At 38.7% G+C, this 26,848-nt stretch overlaps 1 protein-coding gene across 1 annotated transcript; it reads right to left on the bottom strand.

The window, feature by feature from the left end:
- Nucleotides 1-120: 120 nt before the first annotated feature.
- On the bottom strand, nucleotides 121-26,848 carry LOC108432329 (carcinoembryonic antigen-related cell adhesion molecule 5-like). The gene is made up of 11 exons (XM_017706084.2): nucleotides 26,272-26,848; nucleotides 25,847-26,164; nucleotides 20,067-20,345; nucleotides 19,666-19,932; nucleotides 17,551-17,823; nucleotides 17,213-17,467; nucleotides 14,307-14,436; nucleotides 12,852-12,889; nucleotides 8,370-8,392; nucleotides 4,770-4,895; nucleotides 121-3,171 (listed from the first exon to the last, which is right to left on the bottom strand). The coding sequence occupies exons 1-11, from the start codon at nucleotides 26,318-26,320 to the stop codon at nucleotides 3,124-3,126; spliced, it is 1,806 nt and encodes a 601-aa protein (XP_017561573.1). The 5' UTR covers nucleotides 26,321-26,848; the 3' UTR covers nucleotides 121-3,123.

Raw genomic sequence — 26,848 nt, 5'->3', positions numbered from 1 at the left:
CAAAGACAACAAAATTCTGAAAGTTGAAAAAAATCAATGCCAACTGTCCAAGTTCTCATCACGCAACAAAAAAGGCTTGAATGCAACAGTGTGGTATTTAAATATTCTCCACACAAGGCATATTTTGAAAATGACTTTATTTACTGGATGTTTTCCAACTTTGTTAATGCCAAATGTTCAATTGACAAAACAATTACACAACAGTGCTATTTCTGTAAAATTACAGTACAGTACAGTACAATACTGTAAATGTTGGAGTGTTCCTCCTTATTACCCTATATTGAATCTGAATTACTTTAGCGCATTTGTTAAAAGTTATATCATAAATAAAGTATCAAAATAGTCTCACTTACAGATAGTAACACTGCCAAAATCATGTTAGAAATAAGCAGTATAATATTTATGTATAATATAATCTCAGAAAGAGCTGTAATGAGCTGTGGCAAATCATTTGAATTACAAAAGAATGAAGCTGTAAGAAAATCTACAACTACTAACTACCTTAACTTAACCATTTATAACTTTCTGATACAATCTATCACATTCATGTTCTGATTTCATGTCAGTACAGTGCTGTACAAAAGTCACTTTTATTTCCTTTCCTGTCAAACAGCCATTAAAGTACAAGTTATTCAGGAAATATTTCTGAGGAGATTAGATTAGATAATCCACTCATGTAAGGAAAGAGGACATCAAAGGAAAATGAGTTTCCAAAACAGCTAAAGTTACAGAAACAATAAGATTCTAAATTTTTGCTGTTGACTTTTTTGCATAATTTGTAACCTCAGACCAAAATTACCTGGAAAACAATCTTGTTGCATTAACATCCTTTACAGTTACTGTTTTGGAGATACAAGGTTTTGTTCCGACAGTGATATGTTTTAACATTATTTATTAAAATGGGGATTATCCAAAGCGAGCTTTAGCAGTGTCTGTTGTTGTCAAAGTGGTTGTGGCTTCCAAAGAATCAACATCTGGTTTATTTCACTGCAGCGGTTGATGGCGAAAGACAGACAATGAGATTACTAACAACCACCCGGGAGACAAAACTGACATCAGTGGTGAAAAAGAGACAGACACACTGAAACGACAATTAAAAAGTATACTTTAAAGTTGATTTTAATAAGTAAACTTAAGTTTATTTCCCACATATAATTTAAGTATAAGTAAGTATACTTCTATGTTCTAGTAGTATACTTCTAAGTGTACTATTTCAATACTTTTTGAGACTAAATTGGTTTTCTAGTTTTTAAAAGTATATTTTTAAGTATTCTTTTGGTGTAAAAGTAGTAAACTTTGAGAAATTTTTTATTTTGTACTTCAACGATACTGTGAAATACTTTAACGCTTCTTGTTGGAACAAAACCTCATATCTCCAAAATGGTACCTTTATAGGAGAAGGAAAAAACATTCTATACTTTTAATGTAATTCAATGGAACCAGAATTTTTTTCCAGGTCTTTTTGGGCCATTCTTTTGGTCCATGCATCATGAAATTTACACACAACATAAAGGAGAACTGGCATTTTCAAATAATAGCAAAACCTCAAAAAACGACAAAAATGAAGACATAAGTGAACTTATAAGTACTAGTTATTTACTTCTAGCCAACTTTTTACTTTATGAAAGTATATATTATAGTATATATTTTATATTTATATTATAGACATATAACTACAGGTACAGGCCACAAGTATATACAAGTTTATGAATAAGTATGAGCCAAGTACACTTACATATAATTTTGTGTATTGTATTTTTGATAAGTACATAAAAAGTAAACTGAGAGCAAACTCACTTATATTTGGGTGAAAAGAAGTATACTAATATAGACATTTGAGATGTGGAGGGTTTAAAGGACTGGTGAGTAATTTGTAATTGGGATTAGTTGGACTGTGAGCAGAAAATTCTAAGACTGAACTTAATCTACAGATTTCTTCTGAGAAACTCAAAGTGAATCTCCTGAAAAGAATGGAAGTTGGAATAAAGGTCAAGAGTGGACACACTCAACACTGAAACATCTGATATTTTAGCTTGTTGTCGAGGCTCTTGTGTCATTTTCTGTTACATATATCATCGCTGTCCAAGGTAAAACTGCAATATATCTCAAATAATAACTTTACTAATAATAACTTTACAGGAGAAGGCAAAAATACTCGTACCTTTTAATAGAAGTCAATGTAAAGTGATTTTATTTCAGGTGATTTTGGAGCATTTCTATTGGTCCTTTCATCATGACATTTTCAGACAAAGTAAAGCACTGCAGATGTGTTGAAATGATGAAGAAAAATGAAAATGGACAAAAATTGAGATGCATGGTTTTCATTGGAAAGCAACAATATTCGTTCTGTTTTGTTAGCGCTGAAAATCGATTCATTTGTACTTAACGGCTGTTTTGACTGGAAATAAAACAAATCAAATTGACTTTTATATAATAAGGTCTAAAATGCAATATGATCGATTGCACACAATACATAGCAGCATTTAAACAATCAAAATAATCCCCCAAAATGTAGATATTCTGCTTAAAATAATACATTTCCAAAAAAAAAGATGCACACACACACACACACACACACACACACACACACAAGCTTACAAAAAAATAAAGAAGAACAAAGAACTGTCATAACCATTTCAAAAAGCTCATTTACATACAACCAAATTATATTTATTATTCCAACTTCTCGGTTTCGGTTCCCTGAGAAAATGCCAGGCAAAAGTCCAAAGGTAAAATTAATCATCAACCTTCCTGCTGCTCTTTGTCTTTCTTATATCATCAGGCAGATGAAGCAGCTAAGCAGCGCAAGAATTCTAATCTACAACATCCTTGCAATGCGTCTCTCCTCGATATCGGACACAGCTAACGGCCGTTCCTCATTTGAGGGCCTCAAAAAATGAGATGATAGCACAACTGAATTAAGGCAAAAAGTGGACATGCACAAGTATCTGCGTCTGATATTAAGCTCAGTGCTCAGATCCATCGCTGAGGGTTTCCTTCCTGAAGAATGCAGTAACAATCAGACACTTCAGAGTCTTGGACTCTCCTGTTGCTTCCCGTTTGCTTAAATCCTCAGCTGTCTGGTACACTGCTCAGTTCACTTTGGTCCATTTCTAATGAAAATCACTTCCTCACCTCAGAATAGGTGACTTCTGCCTCGGGCTTTGCTCCCTATAATAATAATAATAATAACAATAATAATTATAATAATAAAAATATATTTTTATATATAATAATATAATAGTCATTTATATAGCCCCTTTCAAACATTAATAAAGTGATTTATGGTACAATGTAAAATATAAAAAGGTAAACTCAACAGAGAAAGAAGAGAAATAGGTCATCAATAAACAATTAAAAATGTATATAATAACCAATAACTGTGTAAAATACACAAGACACAAATACAAATAAGTCCAAAAACTAAAAAGAAAGTAACAGTTGTTTTCCAGAACAAGTGAAACAATAAAAGCTAGTTAAACACAAAAGAAATATGTTTTTAAATGTAGTTATGTTATAACCGACGCTTGTGGGGAGGAACATGGCTGAGACCCCTCCTTCTTCCAAATATCACGCCCTATAAATTCACACCCTCATCTTCCATACCTGTGACGAAGCGTTCTTCCCTCATACTACCACCACCATGTTGAAGGCATGATCAGAACTCACACACTATTCTTCAAAAACACTGACAGAAGGACCCTGACAGATGTTTACTGGAGATCTTTGGTGCATAAAAACAGAACGCTGCCTGTCCGTTCTTTTCAAGTTACAAACCTGGCAGAATAACATTAGAAGAACTCTTTTTGGTGCTATTTAGATCCTTTTTTGAAAAGATTCTATATAGAACCATCTACAGCACATTCTCCATCAATCTGAACTAATCAAAGGCTTCTTTGAGTGTTCATGGTTCTATGTTCTATTTTCTTACTAAAGAACCCTTAAAGAACCATAATTTCTAAGTGTGCAGGGGTGGCAATGTCAACAGCGCAAAAATGGATCTAAAATCATCTCTTTGGGGACTATTTTGCCACAAAATGGCGTGCATGCAACTCCTTGCCATGTGTATATCTACAGAACAACTTCATCTTGAAACTATCATGAAATAGTTTCTCAGGCATCAGCCAACTTGTTTGTGAGCGCCTCAGTTTTTAGAGGTGGACGTCTGGTTCCTATCACCAGCACTATAAACAACTCTGATTCTGGAAGTTTCTTGTGAACAGAGCATTTCACACCAAACCACTCTGAATGTCTGCGCTGACTGGCATCGCATTTAGTGATGAGGGGAGAAGGGGGGGCCGTCCTACCCACCCAGAGAGAGCAAGGCCAACTGTGCTCTCTTGAACTCCCGGCTACGGGTGGCTGTAGCGCTCGGGAGCCCCTGTTTACTCTATTTAATTATGCAGGGATTTAGAAAATGTGGTGAAGTTCCTCTTTAAGGCCAGAAACTAATGAATATACAAACTTAAAGTTTTGCACACTACCCACTGGCAGCAAAGCAAACCCAAGACGGTCGGTTTGGAATCATTTCTGAAATCTGATGATTTACCCAAGATTTTCAAAATCCACATATTTCAGCTTTATGCCACTTAAACATTGCTATTACAGTCTTGTTCAACATACAGTATCCGTTTGTCCAAAACAGTTGATTTCACACCAATATTTAATTTGCCACTTTAAAGCAAAAGTAGCCAAATGTATTCTTCCCTTTAACTGTTCAACAGTGATGACAATAAATATGGGCCTGCATATCAAAAGGATCTGCTTACTTGATTAGCCCCCCGATGAGCCCTCACCATGGCCGGCGTTCCTTGCCGTGTCTGTGTGCTGGTTCCCCCCATATTCAGTACACTCTGATTATTCTGAAAGTGCCGGATGTCTGCATAGTTTAGCTCCTAAAAAAGGAAAAGAGGCTGTTAAATGGATAATAATACTAAGAATGAGTAGAATGTCTTCTAAATTCCAGGCACCAACAGTTAGTATCTATATCTATAGTCAGTAGCCATGTTTACACGCAGGCCTTCTTTAATAAGGACAAGTGAAGGACGTTTTGATGATTTTAAAGTGATTAAAAACACAAGCACTGCTCACTGCTGCTCATCTCACTCTGACTGGACTCACAATGTCATGGTTACGTCTACATTAAGCGGTTCTCTATGCATGTGCATAATTTGGATCTGATTACTTGTAGTGAGCATGTAAACAAAGACTTTCCATCAGATTGTTGCATAGAGTAAGAAAGAACACCTCAGTTTTAATCTATAATCAGAATGTATTCAATTAGATTGGCAATAATCTGCATGTAAACACAGCCTATGATAACTAGCCTACGATGCCAACTTAAAATTAGAGTGGCACAACATAAACAAGGGTGAGGCAAGAGGTTCATTTCTTTAGATGATGTGTCAGGAATTATCAATTTCCCAGCAGCTAAGAAAAAACTAAAACTAATGAGTGCCACTGTAGCAAGTGGCCTGAATATGTCAGTACTGCTGCTGAATTTGGTTACCTAAGCTCTATCAGTGGGGACCTTATAATGATATCTAAAGTTTTTATCGAGTAATTCACTGATGTTGGGTGCATACTGCTTCTGCGTGAGAAGGCATACAATTTTAAAAGGAGTTTTAACGTAGCTTAAGCACATAGTGTTCAACATGCACAGGATTACTGAGTCTGTGGTACACCATGCAAAATGTGTGGCACGTTAAATAAGAGCTATTCATAAAGGCTCTGTGGCGGTGAATAGCGTGTCAATGTCTTTTAACACTTCTGCATTTTCGCCAGTGTCCTGGGCAAGAGCCAATAAACCATGCCAAGTGAAGCTCTGGTTAGCTGCCAAAATTAAAGAAATGAAAAACAAAGAAACAAAGAAAAATTTTCAGAAAACAGAGTTACAAATTTTAAGTGAAGAAGTGACAAATAATAGTACATTTTTCAATAAATATGTTTCTAACTTTTAACCAAGAAATATAGCTCCTTTATTTAAAAAAATGTTGATACTAAAAAGGGCATAAAACCTGTAGCATAAAAATTACATTTTTAAAATCATACTGTTAATTGAAGAAATTCTACTTTTTGCATGTAGGACTTCAAATTTAAAATTCAAATTAAGCAAGTGTTAATTTTTTCAATTCATTATAATTACAGTAAAAAATTTTATTAACATGATTTAAAGTTTTACAAAATTTCTACTCCATACAAGGAAAAAATTACAAACTGAAATTCTAATTGATATGGCATAACTTTTATTTCCTATTTCACTAGTAAACAATACATTTCAACTACTTCAACTGCCAAATGCTGCAAAAACCAAAAAAATCTAAATGAATTCTGGCTAGAAAAATGCAATTTTCACAGGTGTAAATTGTAAATTCTTTTGTAAAATCCAGTGTAAACGGAACAATAGCATTATAAGCTAAAACTGCTTGTAATAAACTCCATTTGAACATGTAATTAGAATCTCTAGTCAAAATACTTTTCACTTTAATTGGATTCCAAGCTAAACCTATTTTACATACACAAGTTGGATTCACCAAACATGGATTTTGATGCAGTACTAAATGTAAGTGAGTTTGCTCTCAGTTTACTTTTTATCTACTTATCAAAGATATATTACACAAAATTAAACCTAAGTATCTTATCGCTTAGTGTATTTCACAGTATAGTTAAAGTACAAAATAAAACTTACATGTAAACTTGTCGTGCTCTTAAAGTTTACTACTTTTACACTGAAAAAGTACTTTAAAATTTACGTTTCTAAACTAAAAGTGGGCCAGTGTAGCCCCAAAAAGTACTGAAATAGCACACTTACAAGAATACTTACATGTCAGCTAGTTGTGTTCTCAAAGTTGACTACTTTTACACTTAAAGAACACTTAAAAATATACTTTTATAAACTTAAAAGTGGCCAATTTAGTCCCAAAAAGTACTGAAATAGTACACTTAGAAGAACTGCTAGAACACTGATATAAGTATACTTACTACGTAAGATAAACTTGTATAATATACTTGAATGTTACTTAATAAAATAAACTTTAGATGTACTTTTTTGTATGGGAAGAATGTCTTTCTCTGTAACACCTACATTTGCATAACTTACAGAAAAAGTTTGTGGCGATCTGAATTTCCCCTTTGCAGTAGGAAGTTTGGCACAATGCTCAGTGCACATGATTGATAAGAGGGGGTGAATGTGCACAACTTGTTGTTTATTTGCATGTGTGAGCTGTTTGGAAGCATTGTAGAAAATATAGAACTTAATTCACATCGATGTTTTAACATGTGATTCAGATGGGTTTATTTGAGCCATATGTCATGTTCAGTCTATCAGTACTGACAATGAGAACATGCTTCCTTTGAGCATCTTATTTGTTGGTCATGCAAATGCCATGGGTCATATCGGCTTCCTTTTTTCTGTAACGATTTTCATAATAAACAAAAACACCTGGGGATGTTTTCAGGTCTCAAGCAGCTTGATTTTCTCCTCTCTCTCACAGATAAAAGTGCTGTTTATCTGATGGGGGACAGTTTTGTGTCTACCAGGTCTTCCAGGTGGTTGTTAGGAGCCATATTTTCTATGTAGCTTTGTTGTTTACTGATCGTCAGTTTTGGAAGCTCCTATTTTTTCACTTATTTTTCTTCCTTCCTTACACTCTCTGAAATAAAGGTCTGAAACTGTCACTGGGGGAGTACCCCTCTCGTCACTGGGGTGGGACCCTCAAGGGTACATCTCAGCACCCCGCCTTGTCTCCAGGCTTTTATTGTATTGTTCTGTTTTAAAACATTTGGTTTGGAAAAGGTACAATTATGAACTTTTCATCTGGAAAAACTTCACAGTCGGACCTTAGAACCACTGTTGTATCTTTGAGGGCACATTTACATTGTTTCTACCTTGATGACAGTGTATGGACGTGGATTATCTAATTTAATCTCAGAAATATCTCCCGTATTTAATGGCCATTTTGACAAAATGGAAGAACAGCCCACTGAGGGCAAAACATTAGTGCACTTCCCTAAACTATTCACACATGCTGAACCATGAACTGCCCCAGCCAGCAGTGAGAGGAGCTGTGTGTGAGGTCAAAGTCCTCAGCAGGCTTACTGTAAACCATGTCCACTGCCTGGAAAAGTCACTATAGCTTTAATGACATCTGTATATGGCAGCTATCAAAGGGCTGAGAATAATGGGATGGTGCAGTAATTAAGATAAAGTAACGGTTATGTGTTATAAACCAGGCCTTCATACAACTTTTACAGTGGAGACTGATAGACAGACAGACAGATAGACAGATGCGCTTTATGGATCTCAAAGTTAAACATTAGGCAGTGAATTAAAGGTCTGAGAGACATGGAGAATAAAGACAGTGACTCACATGTTCGCCTCCATTCTGTGTTGCTGTGTAAGAAATTGCACATGTCAATATTCAAATAAACAATGTTCTGCATGAAGTACATGATTTTCATAGATCTGATCAATTCAGCTAAACATGGTGAGCAATTTGTATGGTTATTGTGACAAATCACATCATAACACACCTTCCTGAGTATATCACATTACATTTACGGCATTTGGCTGACGCTCTTATCCAGAGCGACTAACAATTTGATCATTTTACACAATTGGCCTGACTGCATGAGGAAACCGGAGAACCCGGAGGAAACCCACGCAGACACGGGGAGAACATGCAAACTCCACACAGAGAGGACCCCGGTCGCCCAGCCAGGGAATCAAACCAAGGCCCTCCTTGCTGTGAGGCGACAGCGCTACCCACTACGCCATCGTGCCGCCACATATCACAAGTATCACCAGTACGTCTAGAACATTATCTTGAACGTATCTATTCTTGAATGTAGCAATGATCTACAATTAAGCAGTCTTTTTGTATTGTGAAGTGTTCTAGACTGAAGTAGTGTTCCACAATGAAGCAGTATTTTTGTATGGTGAAGTGTTCTAGAATGAATTAGTGCTCTAAAATGAATCAGTATCATTGAATGGAGCAGTGTTCTAGATTGAAGTAATGTTTCATTGTAGAACACTACTTCAATCTAGAACACTGCTCCGATCAAAAATACTGCTTCACTGTAGAACACTACTTCAATCTAGAACACTTCACTATTCGAAAAGACTGCTTCATTGTAGAACACTACATTCTAGAACACTTGGCCATTCATAAAGACTGCTTCATTCCAGAACACTACTTCATTCTAGAACACTAATGCATTCAAAAATGCTGCTTCATTTCAGAACACTACTTCAATCTAGAACACTAATGCATTCAAAAATGCTGCTTCATTTCAGAACACTACTTCAATCTAGAACACTTCACTATTCGAAAACACTGCTTCATTGTAGAACACTACATTCTAGAACACTTGGCCATTCATAAAGACTGCTTCATTTCAGAACACTACTTCATTTTAGAGTACAGCTTTATTCTAAAACAGTTTATTCAATAAAACGGCTTCATTCTAGAACACTGCTTCTTTATAAAACATGCTCAGTTCTAGAACAATTCTAGCACACTACTTCTTTTTAAAAAAATCACCTTACCCCAGCATACTGCTTCATTCTAGACCAATGCTTCGCTCTAAACCACACACTTAAAAAACAGTATTCTACAAAAAAATGGTTCTTCAAGGGTTCTTTAGTATATTATTCTATATAGAACCATGAATACCTTAAATAACCCTTTTCTATATCATTTCTATATAGAACCTTTTTGAAAATTATTTCATATAGTACACAAAAAGGGTTTCCTCTATTGTTACGATGTCAAGCTTGTAAAAACAGAACAACCGTTTTGGGTGCTCTAAAATACTAGTTCATTCTAGAATACTGCTTTATTGTAGAACGTTTCTCAAACACTGCTAAAGTGTAGAACACTGTTTTATTCTAGAACACAACTTCATTCTAGAATACTGCTTTACTGTAGAAGAGGGTGTCAATCTAGATCAGTGCTTCATTCTACAATGGTAAGCAACAACAAAAGCCTTTTAGATGTGCCTTAGCCCAATTATAGAGGGCCTGTAAACAATTACACCTAATGTATAGTAACTGCACATATTGAAAACTAACAGTTCCTAAATGGTTCTAGAATAAACCTTGGATTAGTACCAAACCTTTACACAGTGGTCAGGTTCTTCAGGCTGGCTTTACATGGTACCTTTAATGTAAATTTAATTGCTTGAAACCAAGATGAAACTAAACTGCACTTGAATTGCAAAATATAAAGCGTCCTGCAACTCACTTGAAATTCAGCCGCAACAGTTGCAACTGTCTCAACTTTGCAAAAGTCAGCCAATCAAAACAGCAATAATGCATCACATGATGATGTCAAATGACATCATTTGAAATGACTGATTCATAATTTCTTTAAAGTAGGAACAATACAATATGCTAAATACAAGCTGCTAATTCGGCTAACTACTAGAGTAACTGAACGTGTTGTGTACAACGTTGATTGTTTTTGCAGTGCTTTGTGCAAACTGTCAATTAGTTGCATGAAAGTTTTATCATATAAAGCCAGTCTTAAATTTTCACATTCTTACATTGCATCAACAATTATGTTTTAAAGAGAAGTCCACTGAAATGTTTTTGGTAAACCTCAGAAAAGGCGAATATCATGATACACGTCTTGAAAATGTATAAGCATTTTTTTTTGCCCACCTTTAAGGCCGTTACACACCAGAACAACATGAAAAATATTCAGACATGATTTTTTGCCTCATAGCTACACACCTGACACAGCTCTTTTTCTTTTTTTTGCACCCATAGAGCAAAAACTAGCAAACAGGCAGAATGTCTTCAAGTACAAAAAGATATTCTTCGCTCCTCGTCAAACAGTGATGCTAGGTCAGCTACTTTCCATTTTGGACATGTGAAACGAGAACAGAAAGCTTTACCTACTCATTCAGGAGCTGAAATGTTTTAAGACCTTTCATATTTAGTTTTCATGTCTGTAACTCAGTCTGATCTGAAACTTCATTTGGCAAAAGCATCTTGCATCAAGCATCTTGGTTGTTGCCATGCCAACTACGATATGTATTCTGACGAATGCTGATAACCATTAGAGCTCATGAACAGATATCCTGTTAACTACGAGAAAGAACAAATCACAGCAAATGAATGTAGTGCACAGTAATGTAGCAGCATGCAGGGGAACAGGATTTATTATTGAAAAACAGCTGGCCGAATAAAATAATGGTGTGCAAGCTATCATCAGTTAAAAATGTGTTAAAATCATTTTGCTGTCTGAATAAATTGCTCTGGGTGTGTAAAGGCCTTTAATCAGTAAACAACAGAACTCAAAGTTCACACTTGTGGGTTTATGTGCATTCATATGGTAAACATTCCAATGTGTCCCATTTCTCCAGCATGTGGGACAGTATTTTTGTCATGAGATAATGATCTAGGTATTTATATGAAGATATAAGGGCTGGATGCAGTGTGAAAAATGAAAGCATAATATGGAACAGAAAGGGCCCCTTTTGTATATTGCCTTTTGTGTTCTGGTGCCCCCTTTTGTATACTGCCACACATATATTTGAACTTAATTCATTTTATTTTCATTGTAAGGACATAAAATGGTTCTCTGGAGCTTCGCTGATTAGCTAACCTTAGCATTACATGCTAGCTACAGTGACTGTTAGTCAGGCTGTATTTTGCAATCTTGCTGGAATTTATCAGCTTCTGCAGCTCATACTTGATCTGTTCTATCATGAACAAGAATCATTTACACCTAATAATAAATTGGTGCATGTAATATTGTTATGAACAATAAAGTTCTAGCTGGGCTCCCGAGTGGCACAACTGTCTAAGCGTTGTCCGTGTCATCAGGAGATCGCGAGTTCGATCCCTGGTGATGCTATAGCCGTCCTTAGCCGGGAGTCCAAGACAGCACAATTGCCCTTGATCTCTCTGGGTGGGTAGCATGGCCCCCCTACTCCTCCCGTCACTCAATGCAATACTGGTCAGCGCAGGCATCTGTTAGCTGACGTAGTTGGCGCTTTCCTCCGAGCGCGTTCGGCTGTCCCGTGATGTTGCGTGAGTGGCAGTTTGAAAAGAAGCTTTGGCTGGTTTCACAGGTCTCGGAGGAAGCCTGTGTTAGCCTTCACCCTCCTAGCATTGGTAGCATCGTGTGACTGGGGGAGTCTTAACAAGCGGGTGGAATTGGAGTCGACTAAATTGGGCAGAAAATCGGAGTAAAAAATTTAAATAAATAAATAAATAGTTATAATAATAGTTAATAATCAATATAATAAAAAGTTCTAGTTTATTTCCCCCAACTATGTGTGGATCTTTGCATCATCTTCACAGGCACCGTTTAGCTTTACAGTAAACTGGTATTGTTCTTAAGGGGCACCTCTTGCCTTTTTCCCTATATCTATCTCTCAATTCAACACTTTGGTGAGGTCCTAACAAACTGTTTCTGAAATATCAGGAAGAATATTAACATGTTAGCTACTGTGGGACGATACACATCAGCCCACTTCCAGTCTAAAGGAGGGCCTTCTTTATGTTACATATTTTTTTTACATATTTACACTTGCATATTTACACTTGCACCATATTATAATTTAGTGATCTCTAAGAAAATCTAAGACCAGCACAACTTCATGAACAGAGCAGCACAAGGTCATGAGTCGAGCAGTGCTGCCTGGGTCACCCAGTTGGTCCTGGGAATTGAACCAATAACCTCCTGATTGCTGGTTTACTTCTTTAACCGTATCATGTTGAAATATATCATGCAACTGTACACTTAAGCAAAGCCATAAACCACAAGTGTGAAGTTTGGAACAGACCGTATGTTGTCAGCATGTACATGTCTGGTTCGTGGACTGAAGATCACACATACCTCCATTCTGCTTTACTCCTCTTGAGCTTGATTTTGGCCTGTACAGAGAAGACAACACAATGAAGATCAGGCTTTACAATCAATCTGATTTAAGTATTAAGTTAGATAAGCAGCTCAAAAATTCTAAATATATTATGCCTTAAAAGAGCCTAAAAATCTTTCACTGGAACTCTCAGCTATCGTCTGATACACCGCGGTAATTGAAAAAAATGCTGATAATAGGACATTTTGACAAAAGCTTTATACTAGTTAGCAACAAATAAGTGCAGACATTGTGACACGCTAATGTTATACCATTTAGCTGAATGGTTAAGTCAGGGATGTTTCGGCCATGTTTCAATTGAAAAAAAAAACAGCAGACCACTAAATCACCTCCCGCTGTTCAGTGAGTTGCATATAAAGTATTCCACTTTGTTTTCGAGACAGCTGACACTAGGTGCAAAATACAGACGTCCTGGGGAGTCCAAGATGTCCAATTTAATCTCTTGGACCCCCTGATAGTCTCAAGATCAAAATTCTGGGGGGTGCCTGAACGTAAGATTGATGTTATGCTGTCTGTTAAAGGGAAACACATGCTCAAATGCAAATTCAGGGAAAGGCCATTCCCACCTTCACTGACAAATCAGCGAGCTTCTGTTTTTGGTATTCTTTATTACCTAGAGATGCAGCTGGTTTTTTATTCTCTTTTATGTGTCTTATGAACTATATATTATAAACTTTTATCGCTTTGTCTAGAGATCTAGATGAGATCTATTCTCCAATACAGTAAAATGGACGAGCTTGTCCAGAAGAAGGGTGCCGTTTAATACTTAACCCATTCACCTCTGCAGACAAATGCAGTTTTGCACTACATATAGGCCAAACTGAAACTAAATCTGACCTATCTGACTGTTTGAGGTCTCTGCCACGGACTGTGGAAATAATTAACCATAGTCAGTGAGTAAATGATTAATCATCATCTAAACCACCAAGAGAAGATTTGTGGTCTTTCTGCATTAATGATTTCCTTCAACATCCCACACTTTCCCACAGCGGCTTGGAAAACCACAGTCAAAATTGCTTTTTTTCTAGGAAAAACATTAGTAATCGTGTATAATCTTCATGCTTTGTTCAGTTTGTGTTGCAGGTCTACTGTTTAGGTTTTAACACTGGAGGTTTCTGTAGAAATGATGAAGGCTAATGATTGGGAGCTACTGATTTGGAGGCAGTTTTTCTTTCCGATGAAGCTCATAAGCTCATTGTTTTGTCTGGACTGCTTGGTTTGTACACAGTAATGCTAATGGTCTTCTTCTTGAATTGTAAATTGTTCCAGTCACTAGAAATAGCACTAAAATAACTTCCTCATTCTGCTGGTTTCATGGTGACAGTTCCTGGGGAACCAATAAAAGTGAACTTTGTTGATTGTGAGTGATGAGGTATGAGGTATGTTATAAAGTGAAGGTGCTGTGTACTTGCCTTCCTGCAAATTTTGTAAAGTAGACAATCAAACCAGCCACAAGAGCGACTCCTAGTAAAACTCCAATTACGATCCCAGCTATAGCTCCAGCAGACAGCGAACCTACCCCTCCACTCAGACTCCCTATTTCTGAAACAACACAGAGAAAACAGCAGATCAGAGTCATTTAATGCATTCATGATATTGAGTCAGACATGATTAAAGGATTTTTTTTTGAGACAATTGCTTGACAAAGAACTAATACATGAAAGACAATATGAAGTCGAACCTGACCTTTGATTTTCTTGTTGAACTTTTCTCAGTTCATGTCCCTCAGTATGTTAAGCAAGGAAGTAAAATTTGGCTTTGAGACAAATTTGCTATATAAATAAATTTAATAAATAAACTTTGATCATATTCTTCTTCTTATTATTATTATTGTTGTTATTACCGCATAAGCGAAGTTACACTCACCAAGTTATACTCACCAAGCACTTCACTAGGAACACCTGTACACCTGCTTGTTTAATTCATACAATTATCTAATCAGCCAATCAGGTGGCAGCAGAGTAGTGCATAAAATCATGCAGTTATGGGCCAGGAAATGTTAACGTCAACCATCAGAATAGGGAAAAATGTGATCTCAGTGAATTGACATGGCGTGATTGGCGCCAGATGGGTGGCTTTGAGTATTTCCATAACTACTGATCTCTGGAGATTTTCACCACTAGCAGTCTCTGTAGTTACTCAGAATGGTGCGATAAAGAAAAAACATCCAGTGAGCAGTGGTTCTGCAGACAACAACGCCTTGATGATGAGAGAGGTCAACTCAGATATCCGCTTGGTGCAACTGAGTTGAACAGAAAAGCATCTCAGAATGCACAGCACATGAAACCTTGAGGTGGATGGGCTACAACAGCAGAAAACCATGTCGGGTTCCGCTTCTGTCAGCAAAGAACAGACAGCCGAGGCTGCAGTGGGCACAGGCTCAATGAAATTGGACAGTTAAAGACTGGGAAAACATAACCAGGGCTGATGAATCTCAATTTCTGCTTAGGCATACAGATGGTCAAAATTTGGTGCCAACAGTATGAACCCATGGACTAAACCGTGTGTTAACAGTTCAGGCTGGTGGAGGTGGTGTAATGGCCCACTTTGGGCTCATTAATACCAATTGTTGTTTGAAATGAGTCTGTTTGAGTGTTGTTGCTGCCCTGTATCCCTTCATGGCCACAATTCTAATAATCTATATAGATATGATCTTCTAATGGCTATTTCCAGGATAATAATGCAACATGACACAAAGCAAAAGTATCTCAAATTGGTTTCATGAACATATTCCTGTTCAGTGTTCTTCAGTTGCTTTCTCAGTCACCGGGTCTGAGTCCTGTAGAACACCTTTAGGACTTGATAGAGTGGGAGATTTGCGGCATGAAAGTGTTCCTGAAAAATCTGTTATTATGTCACCATGGACAAGAATCTCAAAGGAATGTTTCTAAATCTTGTGGAGTCCATGCCACAAAGAATTTAGGCTGTTTCACGAGCAAAGGAAGGTACTACACAGTGTTCCCAGCGTGTTCCTAGTAAAGTGTTCACCGAGTGTATATTTCTACGTATTTTTCAAAATATGTGTCAAGTTCACAATATATTTCCAAGTGAGTCTCACATACATTCAACATTCAAACACTGCAAACAGTTAAATATATTTAGAATATGGCTTCTATGTGGGAGAGACATTATCTATGACACATTAATAGTCTTTCTAATCATTTCATAATGTTTTTTCAGTAAACACTACTTATATATTTGGCTGACAGAGTATGTAAGAAGCAGAGTTGTTCACAAGACACTTCATGAGAATCAAAGTCAAAAATTTTATTTTTTCATTATTAGCTGGCGGCCTAACATTGTGGAAAAGTAAACACAACTACAAAAACCTGTCAAGTTAAACAAACCTATAAATAATAAGACTTCTAAATTTTTACAGTGCAGATTCCTGTGTGTCACCACAACAATGTTCTTAACATGGTAGGAGTCCTGCACAAGACTTAAGGTGATCTCATTAGAGAAATTAAAGGGTGGCCAGGGGCAGAATTAATACCCGTAGAGTCAAATATACTGAAACTTAAACACAACAGGCTTAACTATACTTCTGTATATGTTCTCATTACAGTTTGAGCTAGAATTGTACTAAAACTCTGAATTGGCCCCATAAGTGCCACCCTACTGGCTATCACCTCCTCCGAGCCATTCATTCCGTGTTTGTCAAACTTTTACTTTTAGTATGGTGGATACGACATTCATGTGCATGGTGTATATTTAAAGAGTTTCATTTTGATCTCTGCTGTCAACAAGAAGATTATATATTGCTATGGTTGGAACAAAACCTTTTTTCTCCGAAATCGTTACTGTACAGGCGAAGCAAACAACCACTTTACTTGTCTACTTGTCTGAAACTGATGTAGAACATATTGATTTCTGTACACTGTCATAGATATTAGGCGTGGTAACTGACTGCAAATGGCATGGCAAGTGGTAATCCTTGGGGTCCAAGCACTAGTGCCTTACTATGCCAGTATTGGCCTTTTACCAAAAACAACACAAATGTTGGGAAATGGCTCTCTGAATTTGAAGGGCCCTGAAGGAAATCTGTGACCCCACCTGAACCCCACTTCAAAATTCCAGGAATTGCTACATCCCTCAGTAGTTTCCCTTTGAGTCTCTGCAGCCAGTTCTGAGATACATTTCCTAGATTATTAAGTAACTGAAGAGGAGCATACTCTAAAATGTAATAGGATCTACTACAGCTATAATTGATTTTATTTATAACAACAAAATATTATTAGATTTTAGTGCAGGATATTGTATGCCCAGTTTATCAGACAGAGAAAACCTAGTATTCCTGTAGTCCAGAGAAAAATTTTACCTCTTACTACCAAAGAATGGGATGCTGAGGTTTCACGTCTGGTGACATTATTCCAGGCGGTGCAGGTGTAAGTTCCACTGTTAGAGAAAGTGACCTGATCCATTGTGAGTGAGTCTGTAGTCACTCCAGTATTTGTTCCGTTAAACGTCCATGCGTATCTGGGATCTGGTACAGATTCAGCAGAGCACAGTAACATCACAGATCCTCTCTCCTCCACTTCACTGGGCCCCTCAATTCTCACATTATCAGGTCCGTCTGTAACAGTGAAGAGCCGTTAGCTGTCAGATTACAGAGCAGCTGTAGATTAAACGAACAGCAGGCTGATGTTTTGTACTTACAGTTAACAGTCATGGTGAACACGTCACTATCAGAGCTCACAGGGTTGCTGAGAGTGCATCGGTATTCACCACTGTCCATTCTGCCCACCGCACTGATCGACACTGATCTGTTATCAGCTGAGAATATGATGTTGTTGCTAGGAGACAGCTTCTGATTATTCTTCATCCATTCTGTAGTGACGATAGTCCCACTCGCATCACAGGATAAATTAGCAGAGTTGCCTTCTATTACGAGACCTGTTGGACCAGTGATGGTAGCTCCAGATACGTTTACTGTGAAAATAAAAAACACCCCAAAAATCATTTAGATAATAAGAACCGAGTTCTATAATAGAACTGCCATTATTTTAGGCAACATAAACAAAATCTGCGTACTTATAAGCACTTCTTCTAAAACTAAGCAGTTTAAATCTGCTTAATTTAACACTGTAAATAATGAAAACCTTACTTATCTATATGGGAAAAAACCTGAATAAATAAATGCCATACATAAAAAAATACTTGTGACGTAGAGAACTTGTTCATTTCCACATTCAGGATTTTTTGGTTACATTTTAATTACCTACCCTACAAAAACAATTGTACCACATTGTCCAAATTAATCCAGAGTAGTCAGTCCAACAGGACCATCTATAGTCTTACAGGTCATTTATTGGATTTCCATAAAAAAAAAATCTAGTAATAATGTTCACAAAGTTTTCCAGCTATGCTCCAAACAGTTTTGTTGTTAAAGTTGGCCCTGGTCAGTTTCTAAATCACATTTCAAATATCAAATTTAACTACTTACAGCATGATCGACTGAGCTGAAACTATCAAGTTGATACTACTTAGTTTCATGTTAATTCTTACAAGAGTCAATCTTATGCTAAAGTATGAAACTGAAACTTTTGAGTTACTTTTCCAAATTCAGGTTTCTTCACAGATACAAATCTATTTGGATGATTTTAAGATCTATTAGATTTATTTTTCTTTCCTGAATAAGGGCTCATTAGCATATAAAATTAATAGATTTTTAAACAAACATAAATGCATAAATGAAATATAAAGTTTGGTCCAAAAGCCTGACGCTACTATTCAAAATGCTACTGTTTGCAAGTAATACATAGAGTAGAATCTTTGACATTTTAACATAAATTTTAGAATTTCTGAACAAGATTTTATGGAGCCTTATTTAAAGCTTGTGTGAAGCTTTAAATATTGATTGTGGTAATAAACAACAAATAGATTTGATTTTTTTTAAAGTAAGAATACTACACTTAAACATCAAACAAAAACTTAACACTGACATAAAAAGTACATCGTTCAATATGTTGTAGCAATGTATTAATTTTCTCAATTGAAAAAGCTGATGTACAATGTAAAATACATTTGTATTTCTCTAATAAAGGTGGTGATCATGAAATAATTAATGTTTCCTGTATGTGTAATGTCAACTCTCTACAATATTTCTTGTAAATTCCTTGATATATCTTTTGAAAATGGGTTTAAATTCTTAAAATTGATTAATCCATAAGATGTATAATTTATATATAATATATAAAAAATACATTTGAAGCACAGTTATAAAATTTGCCATGAATGTATGAACTGAATAGAGCATTTTTGCTTGTATATTTTCTGATGAAGATATGAAGATATCACAAGCCAGGAATAACATGGAATAACCCAACAGCTACATTTGGAAAGCTAGATTCTGGTTCTCCTCCATCAGGATAGCACTGAAGTGAAATAGTGAAATCCCCATCAGCACTCCGACATTTAAATTATACGGAAATTATTAACCAATTATAGAAATGCACACAATGAATGTGGTTGTTTACACTGGGAATTCAATGTAGGTTTTCAAGCACAAGCTAAAACAGTAAGTGATGACTTTAACTATGATAATAAATTACAAAGACAACATTACACATACAGTAATATTACTTTGTGTTTAGTGCTGCATTTCAATTGACGCAAAGTTTCTACATGTGCCATTGTCCACTTTTCTGAAAGACCTTGTTGAGGAATCTTCAGCCATCTTTTCATCTTTGGTTAAAGTCAATAAAATTCAACACTGGATGTCAACCAAATAAATCAGAGTGCCCAGACTCTTCAAGTCAATCTACAACTCACCCATTACAGTGATGTGGATGGGTTCAGATGTGGAGTATCTCAGGGTCTTGGTGTTATGGGCTGTGCAGGTGTAGTTGCCACTCTGATTGGTCTCAATGTTGGTAAGGTTGAGCTCTGGACCCTCTACACTCAGCATTGTTCCATTCAAAGCCCACTGAAACTCAGCAGCAGGGCTGGACTCAGCTGAGCAGGTTAGTGTGAGGTCAGACCCAGAGCTGTAGATGGTTTCCAAAGATTCTGTTTTAACAGAAACATGGTCTGGACCATCTGCAATGGAATAGTCCATATTCAGTCAGCTTTAGGGCAACCACCCTCTCATTGATAAATCAGATATATTACGTACGATGGTTCCATAAATCACAGCATCCTCTCAACAAGTCAGATGATAAGAAGGAACTCACAGTAAATGGTGAGAGTTAAAGGGTCACTTGTTTTGTTGCTGACAGCGTTGGATGCCTCACATATGTACGGTCCTGTGTCATCTCTGCTTACACTGGTAATGGTCAGAGTTCTGTTCCCATTGGTCAGCTGAACTCGTCCCCCAACAGTCACCTCAGAGCTTATATTTAGCCATGAGAATGAGAGGTTTGAGCCAGAGGCGGAGCAAGTGAGTCTGACAGTGCTGTTGAACTCAATCAGCTCTGTCTCACCTGGTGTTATGGTAACATTGGAGACCGGCTCTGGAAGTCAAAGAGTAATACAGGGGTCAGTTCACACTAAGACCTGAACTAGCATTACTGATTATCCTACCAACATACCAGCGCACCAAAATCGTTAGGTCTGGCCCATAAGAACCATCTTTAACAAGACTGACCAGATTTGCAAACTAACATCCATGGAAGACCCTTGCCAAAAATTGCCATAGGATGTTTTGGTAGACACAAAGAAACAGGCCAAATAACTATGCTCCAATATATTTGCCTCCATGTTACTCTAATGTTAGCTTGGCCCACATGCCCCATGTGTGAAAGTGCACTCAAAAGGCAGAGAGGTCCCAATTTAGGGACCGAAAAGAACAGCAGAATGAAGCACTGGCTGGAGCTCCACTGTCAACCTCACAACCAGAGAGCTCCATGCACACATTAAAAACTGTGGAGCTGAGACAGCAATAAGAAGCACTGTAAATGTGCTCAGAGTGGACTTTGGCATTTTATGACAGCAATCCCTAGATTCCTCAACCGTCATCTCCATATTTATTTGCACCCTTGGTAAAGATAGGAGAAAAAGGTCAGGAAAGAACTCTTAGATCCTTAGACCCTGTGTCAGGGCAAGTATGCAGTGAAGTCCAGAAAGACCTCAGCTACACCTTAGTTATCTACTATGGATATGGCCTCAGATTGTAATTTTCCAGACTTGCAACAATTTTCCTCAAAACTCCAGCTGTGATCACTGGAGACATTTTTGTCTTTCTGGAGACAAACTGGGCATTGGGGTTAAATAACCATGCATCCTCAGTTTTTTAAAAGGGGACCTGTTATAGTTTTTGTGCAAGTAAACGGTCTGCAAAGTTACAAAGCTCAATATGAAAAGGAGAAAACATGAAAGGGAGAAACTCTCTCCCATAGAAACCACTTTTCTCAGCTGCCTGAAACTCCTCGTCGGAATTCAATTCAATTCAATTCAACTTTACTGTCATTATACAATACAGTATAACGAAACACTATCGGGCTACTTTTCCAGTGCAGTAATAAAAGATGCATAGTAAACAGTGCAAAGACAAAAGACAGTAAAAGACAGACAAAATGTGCTTAGTCAGTAGGTACAGGTGTCGAACGTAGACAAGATGTGCATAGGCGAGTGTTATAGGTGTACTGGATGTATAGACAGTTAGTGCACAGTCAGATATTCAAGTGTATCAGGTATACAGACAGAAATGTGCTGGTGAATTGCAGTCCAGTACAGTACATGCAGAAGTACTATTGGTAAAAAAAGAGATGTAAACAGTGATCTGTATATAAAGCGTACAATGCAGGTACAGAGTAGCAGCAGATAACATCTTAAATAAACAGTAACTGTATAAATATACTAGAAATAAGGCTAGCCAGATATGAAGTGCACAGCATACAGTCCTCTGAGCTGGTGGAGCTCAGTGTGGAGTGTGCTGGGTGATGAGGCTAATCATTAACAGACTGTAGTGTTGTTGTTAAGCTCAGGTCGATGCTGCCAATGTGACCAGTTTGACAGCTCAGGGATAGAAACTGTTCTTGAACCTGGTGGTTCTGGCTCGGATGTCAAAGGATGAAACAAGAGGTGGCTGGGATGTGTGGGGTCAGAGATATGTTGGTGGCTTTCCTCTCACATCCGTTATCATATATGTCCTCCATGGGTGGGAGGACAGCTGTGGTGATGTGTTGAGCAGTTTTGACCATCCTCTGCAGGGCCTTGCATTCAGCAGCAGTGGCGCTGCCGTACCAGATGGTGATGCAGCTGGTCAAGATGCTCTCCACTGTGGCTCTGTAGAAGTTGCAGAGGAGCTGTTGTGGCAGGTAGACTTTTTTTTTGCCTTCTGAGGAAGTGAAGGCGTTGTTGGCTTTTCCTGATGATGTGGGATGTGTTGAGCGACCAAGTGAGATCCTTGGTAATGTAGACACCAAGAAACTTGAAGCTGTTCACCCTTTCCACCATCGCCCCCTCGATGCTCAATAGTGCATGCTCTCTACTTCCCCTACTGAAGTCAACAATCAGTTCTTTGGTTTTGCTGACATTGAGGGAGAGGTTGTTGGCAGCACACCACTCTGTGAGGAGCGTGACTTCCTCTCTGTATGGTCCTTCATCATTGTTGGTGATATATATGTGGTGTCATCTGCAAATTTAATGAAAGTATTGGAGCTGTGCTTTGGAGTGCAGTTGTAGGTGTACAGTGTGTACATTGGTGAGAGGACACAGCCTTGTGGACAACCTGTGCTGAGCATGAGGGAGGGGGAGGTGTGTTCACCCAGCCTAACACACTGGGGTCTGCAGGTGAGGAAGGCCATAATCCAGTTGCACAGGGTGTGACTTATTCCAAGTGTGTTGAGCTTGGAGACGAGTCTGGAGGGGATGATGGTGTTAAAGACGGAGCTGAAGTTGATGAACAGCATTCTAACATAGGTGTTTGTTCCTTCCAGGTGGTTGAGTGCAGTGTGCATTGCCAGAGAGACTGCGCCCTCAGTAGATCTGTTTGCCCGGTAGGCAAACTGGTGGGAGTGGTCCAGGATGCTGGGAAGACTCCTCTCTAAGTGAGTGAGGATCAGTCTCTCGAAGCACTTCATGACTATGGGTGTGAGAGCAATGGGGCGGTAGTCATTCATGCTTGAGATGGTGGTTTTCTTTGGGATGGGGATGATGGTTGTGGCTTTGAAGCAGGCAGGTAGAACAGACTGTGCCAGGAAGATGTTGAAAATGTCCGTGAAGGTGGCAGCCAGCTGATTGGCACACGCTTTCAGGACCCACCCTGGAATGCCATCAGGGCATCCGAGTAGAGACCCGTGACAGTGCTCTCCTCACCTCTTCAGTAGTCAGTGTGTGTGTGGTGCAGGTGGGGGCTCCTCTGTGGAGAGGGGCAGGGCAGTGTTAGCATATTGAGACTGAGCAGTGGTCTCAAAGCGTGCGTAAAAGTTATTCAGTTCAGCAGGGAGGGAGGCATCTGTGGTTAATGGAGCACTGACTTTGTTCTTGTGGTTCACAATAGCTTGAATCCCTTGCCACATCTGTCGGGGGTCCGAGTTAGTGTTGCAGTGGGCTGCAATTTGTGTGCTGTACTTGTGCTTTGCAGCCCTGATGCAAGCCTTTAGGTTGTGTCTGGCAGCTTTGAGCTCCTTGCTGTTGCCAGATTTAAAGGCTGCATCACGCTCTTTCAGCAGACTGCGGACTTCACTGCTCATCCATGGATTGAAAGTGTGAGAATGTCTAATTTGAGTCACGTCATCTACACACTTCTTCATGAATCCAGTGACTTTAACCCGTTTCAGGACCGGTATGTGGGCTTCATCAGCAGAGAGATGTGGTCACTCATACCGAATGGAGGCAAGGGGGTGGTGCTGTACGCCTCTTCCACATTCGTGTAGACGTGATCCAGTGTGTTTTCTCCTTGTGTTGGACAGGAGACGTGCTTTTCCTTATTTACAAGATGATGCAATCTCGTCACACAGTCCTTACTGCCGCCTACCAGCAAGCTTGGACTGCCCTCACAGCACACAGCAGCTACTGGAGGAGGAAGAGTGCGTTTAGTGCTGTAGCAAGTGGAGAAGATGATGACCAGACTTTCAGGACTGGACTCAAACTGGCTGGCTCAAACTGATACAGCAGAACCAACGTTGTAGGTTTTTTCGATGGCTCTTTGGTAAGATCGGAGCAGAGTCGTTCTTTTTATCATTGTGCCCAATTGTCACCGCTTGCCCTGAATCCACTCCACTCCCCACTGAACAGTGAGAAACCGCCAGTCAAGAGAGAGACGGTGTCATGTTAGGCTCCTTAAATGCAGAAAAAGTAGGATTTAAACACCTCTTTCAAAGTTGGCCGAGAGAGGAAGAGCAGTGGTGGTTGAGCGAGCTAGAGAGTGAATGAAGAGAGCGAGCGGTGTTGGCAAGAGCCAGACAGTAAATGAAACTTTATTTTTCACGGTGATTACGTTCTGACACCTTTCAGCTCTGTGGAAAGGATTTTGTCCTTCATCCTTCATCGGACCAAATTACTTTAATATTTTATCTCCTCTCCCAGTCTGCTACTGTGGCTCATTTTTGCTTTTCTTCTTTAATTGTTTATTGGGTGACGATAGTCTTTCAATTACTTCCAGTAATTGGTCTGAAAGTCCAAACCATCCAAAAAAGTGGTTTCACGCTGCAGACAAACCAAACCACGGTTCAGTTTAATCTGGACCACCTCTATGATCCGGACCATGTAAAAGCACCCCAAGCCTCCAGACTGCAAGACGGGGCAGTTGACGTATCAGAACAAAGTGGGTGAGCTGACCAGTCAGAGCACACTGGACTCACCGGGAGGCTAAATACAAAGAAGTGTTTCTGATGGAGGGCGAACAGAGACATGAACACTGAGGCATGCACATCTATTGTAGTACAGCCCAAAAATAAAAATATGAACACTGTAAATGAGCATAATAGGTGCCCTTTACACTTCTTAATCAGATTATTTTACAATCTTAAATTGTCCAAACAGTGGGTGTGGCCATTTTTAGACATGTAGGTGTATTTTTATAACCACTGCTTGATTCAAGAAGGTCAACCAATTTCTCACTCATCTCATTTGTGTATTCTATAATCTTCCCTATATTGATGAATGAAGGGAAGTTGGCCTCTGTGTCAGGTGTCAGCTCATCTTCATACCTCTGTGAGTCAATATATGTGTGTGTGTGTGTGTGTGTGTGTGTGTGTGTGTCAGAAGAAAACCTCTGGTTGTTGTTGAATTTTTGATGTAATCTGAAAATGCCTCTTTTCCTTTACATTGTGTGTAAATTTCATGATGAACGGACCAAAAGAAACGACCCAAAATGACTTGGAAAAGCATCTGGTTTCAATAGCTTACGTTAAAAGTCATCTCAAAGACATCTGTTCCCCATCTTTACCAAGGGTCCAATAACTTTAAAGCCAACTACACCAATCTGCCCTGAGATATGTAGTGACGTTTGATTATTATGCATATTTGTCAGCCACCAATCATGGATTCCTATCCTGATATGGCAGTAGAGGACATACTGGGATAAGCAGAGTGGACAACGGCACAGCAGCCTACTATTCAAGAGATAACTACAGAAACTAGAGCCGGAAATTGTTCAGAACATTAAAGCTTCTGTTTAGCTGCAGAGAATTTACAGTCAAAGTGATATCCAGAGTCTGACACCGGACATTGAACACTGACAGTCTGTGGCCTAATAAATGACTAATAAATGACTCCGATACTTTATCTCAGACAAATAAACAGCTATGTTAATCTCTGTTTAGTTAGAACCACTGAAGCCATCTGGGAAAGTTTCAATGCCGTACTTATAGAAGAAAAACATGCTGAGATCCTGGAGAGGCAGCGAAGTGATAAAATGAGCTGCTTTACTCCGACTGATTGAAGTATCTTCAGGTGGCATTGCTCTCCCATCCCTAAACAGTCTTCTCACTGAAAATGTCTTTTAAAAATAAGGATGCTAAAAGATTAAAGAGCAAGACCTGCCAGAGCTTCTTTTCTGTTTACTCACCAAACACTTTCAGCGTAGTTTCTGCTGTGTAGCTGCTTGCAGCTGTATCAGCAATCAGAGTATACACTCCAGTATCTCCCATGGTCAGATTCCTGAGCTCCAGAGCCAGAGTGTTAATGTCCAGACTGACTCGGCCTCTGTATTCAGGTCGTGGTATTGAAACTGCTCCACTGATTGATCTAATCACGATGTTTTCACCAAACCTCCAGGTGATCACTTGATATGTATCAGCAGGAGAACTGATCGGCTTAAACTCCACGTTCCCACCAACCGCTCCATTCTGTCTGCTGGGTAAAACCAGCTGACCTAAACTGACCCCTGTGTGAAGAAATAAACATGTTAACTGTGCAGTGCAGAAAAAGTGGCTGGACACTCATCCATCCAGAGCCGGAGCACTGAGGGCAGAAAGTGAGAGGAACTCTTACCTGCCCACACCAGCAGAGTCAGAGTGCAGGTCAGAGCGCGCGCAGCCATCGCCACTGCCGGACGGACAGTCTCCTCAGCGCGCGAGCTGTGAGGGGACCTGATCCCGCACTGAGCTGATTAATAAAGACAGAGTGTAGAGGAGCTGAGTGCACAGACTGGACGGAAGAATCAGAAGAAATCGCCGCTGAGCTCGCGCAGAAGAGTGACCCGAGGTTAACTGCTTGATATTGTAAAGAGAATTACCTGCCCACCACGTCACGCACAGGCTCCGCCCCTGCGTGACGCTCGGCTGCTGTGATTGGGTCATAATCAGGGCACACACTGGCTTTAGGCTGGGAGAGCGAGAGAACTCGACCTGCCACATTTGGGTTTTTATTCAATCACTTCAGAAATAACTGAATCTGGAATAATCATCATTTTATATAAGCACCACACACATCTCTGCTACAACTTTGTCTGCTGACAGAGGGTCAGTTTACCACCTGCTAGAGAAGTCATATGTGTGTATATATATATCAATTGAAATCAAACAATCTCAATTTAGTCAGTAAACTATTTGACTTAAATGGCAAGTTA

This window comes from Pygocentrus nattereri, chromosome 3, assembly GCF_015220715.1.
Source record: "Pygocentrus nattereri isolate fPygNat1 chromosome 3, fPygNat1.pri, whole genome shotgun sequence".
Classification (NCBI taxonomy): Eukaryota; Metazoa; Chordata; class Actinopteri; order Characiformes; family Serrasalmidae; genus Pygocentrus; species Pygocentrus nattereri.
Note: the sequence above shows the minus strand (reverse complement) of the source record. Positions and strands in the feature narration are given on the sequence as shown.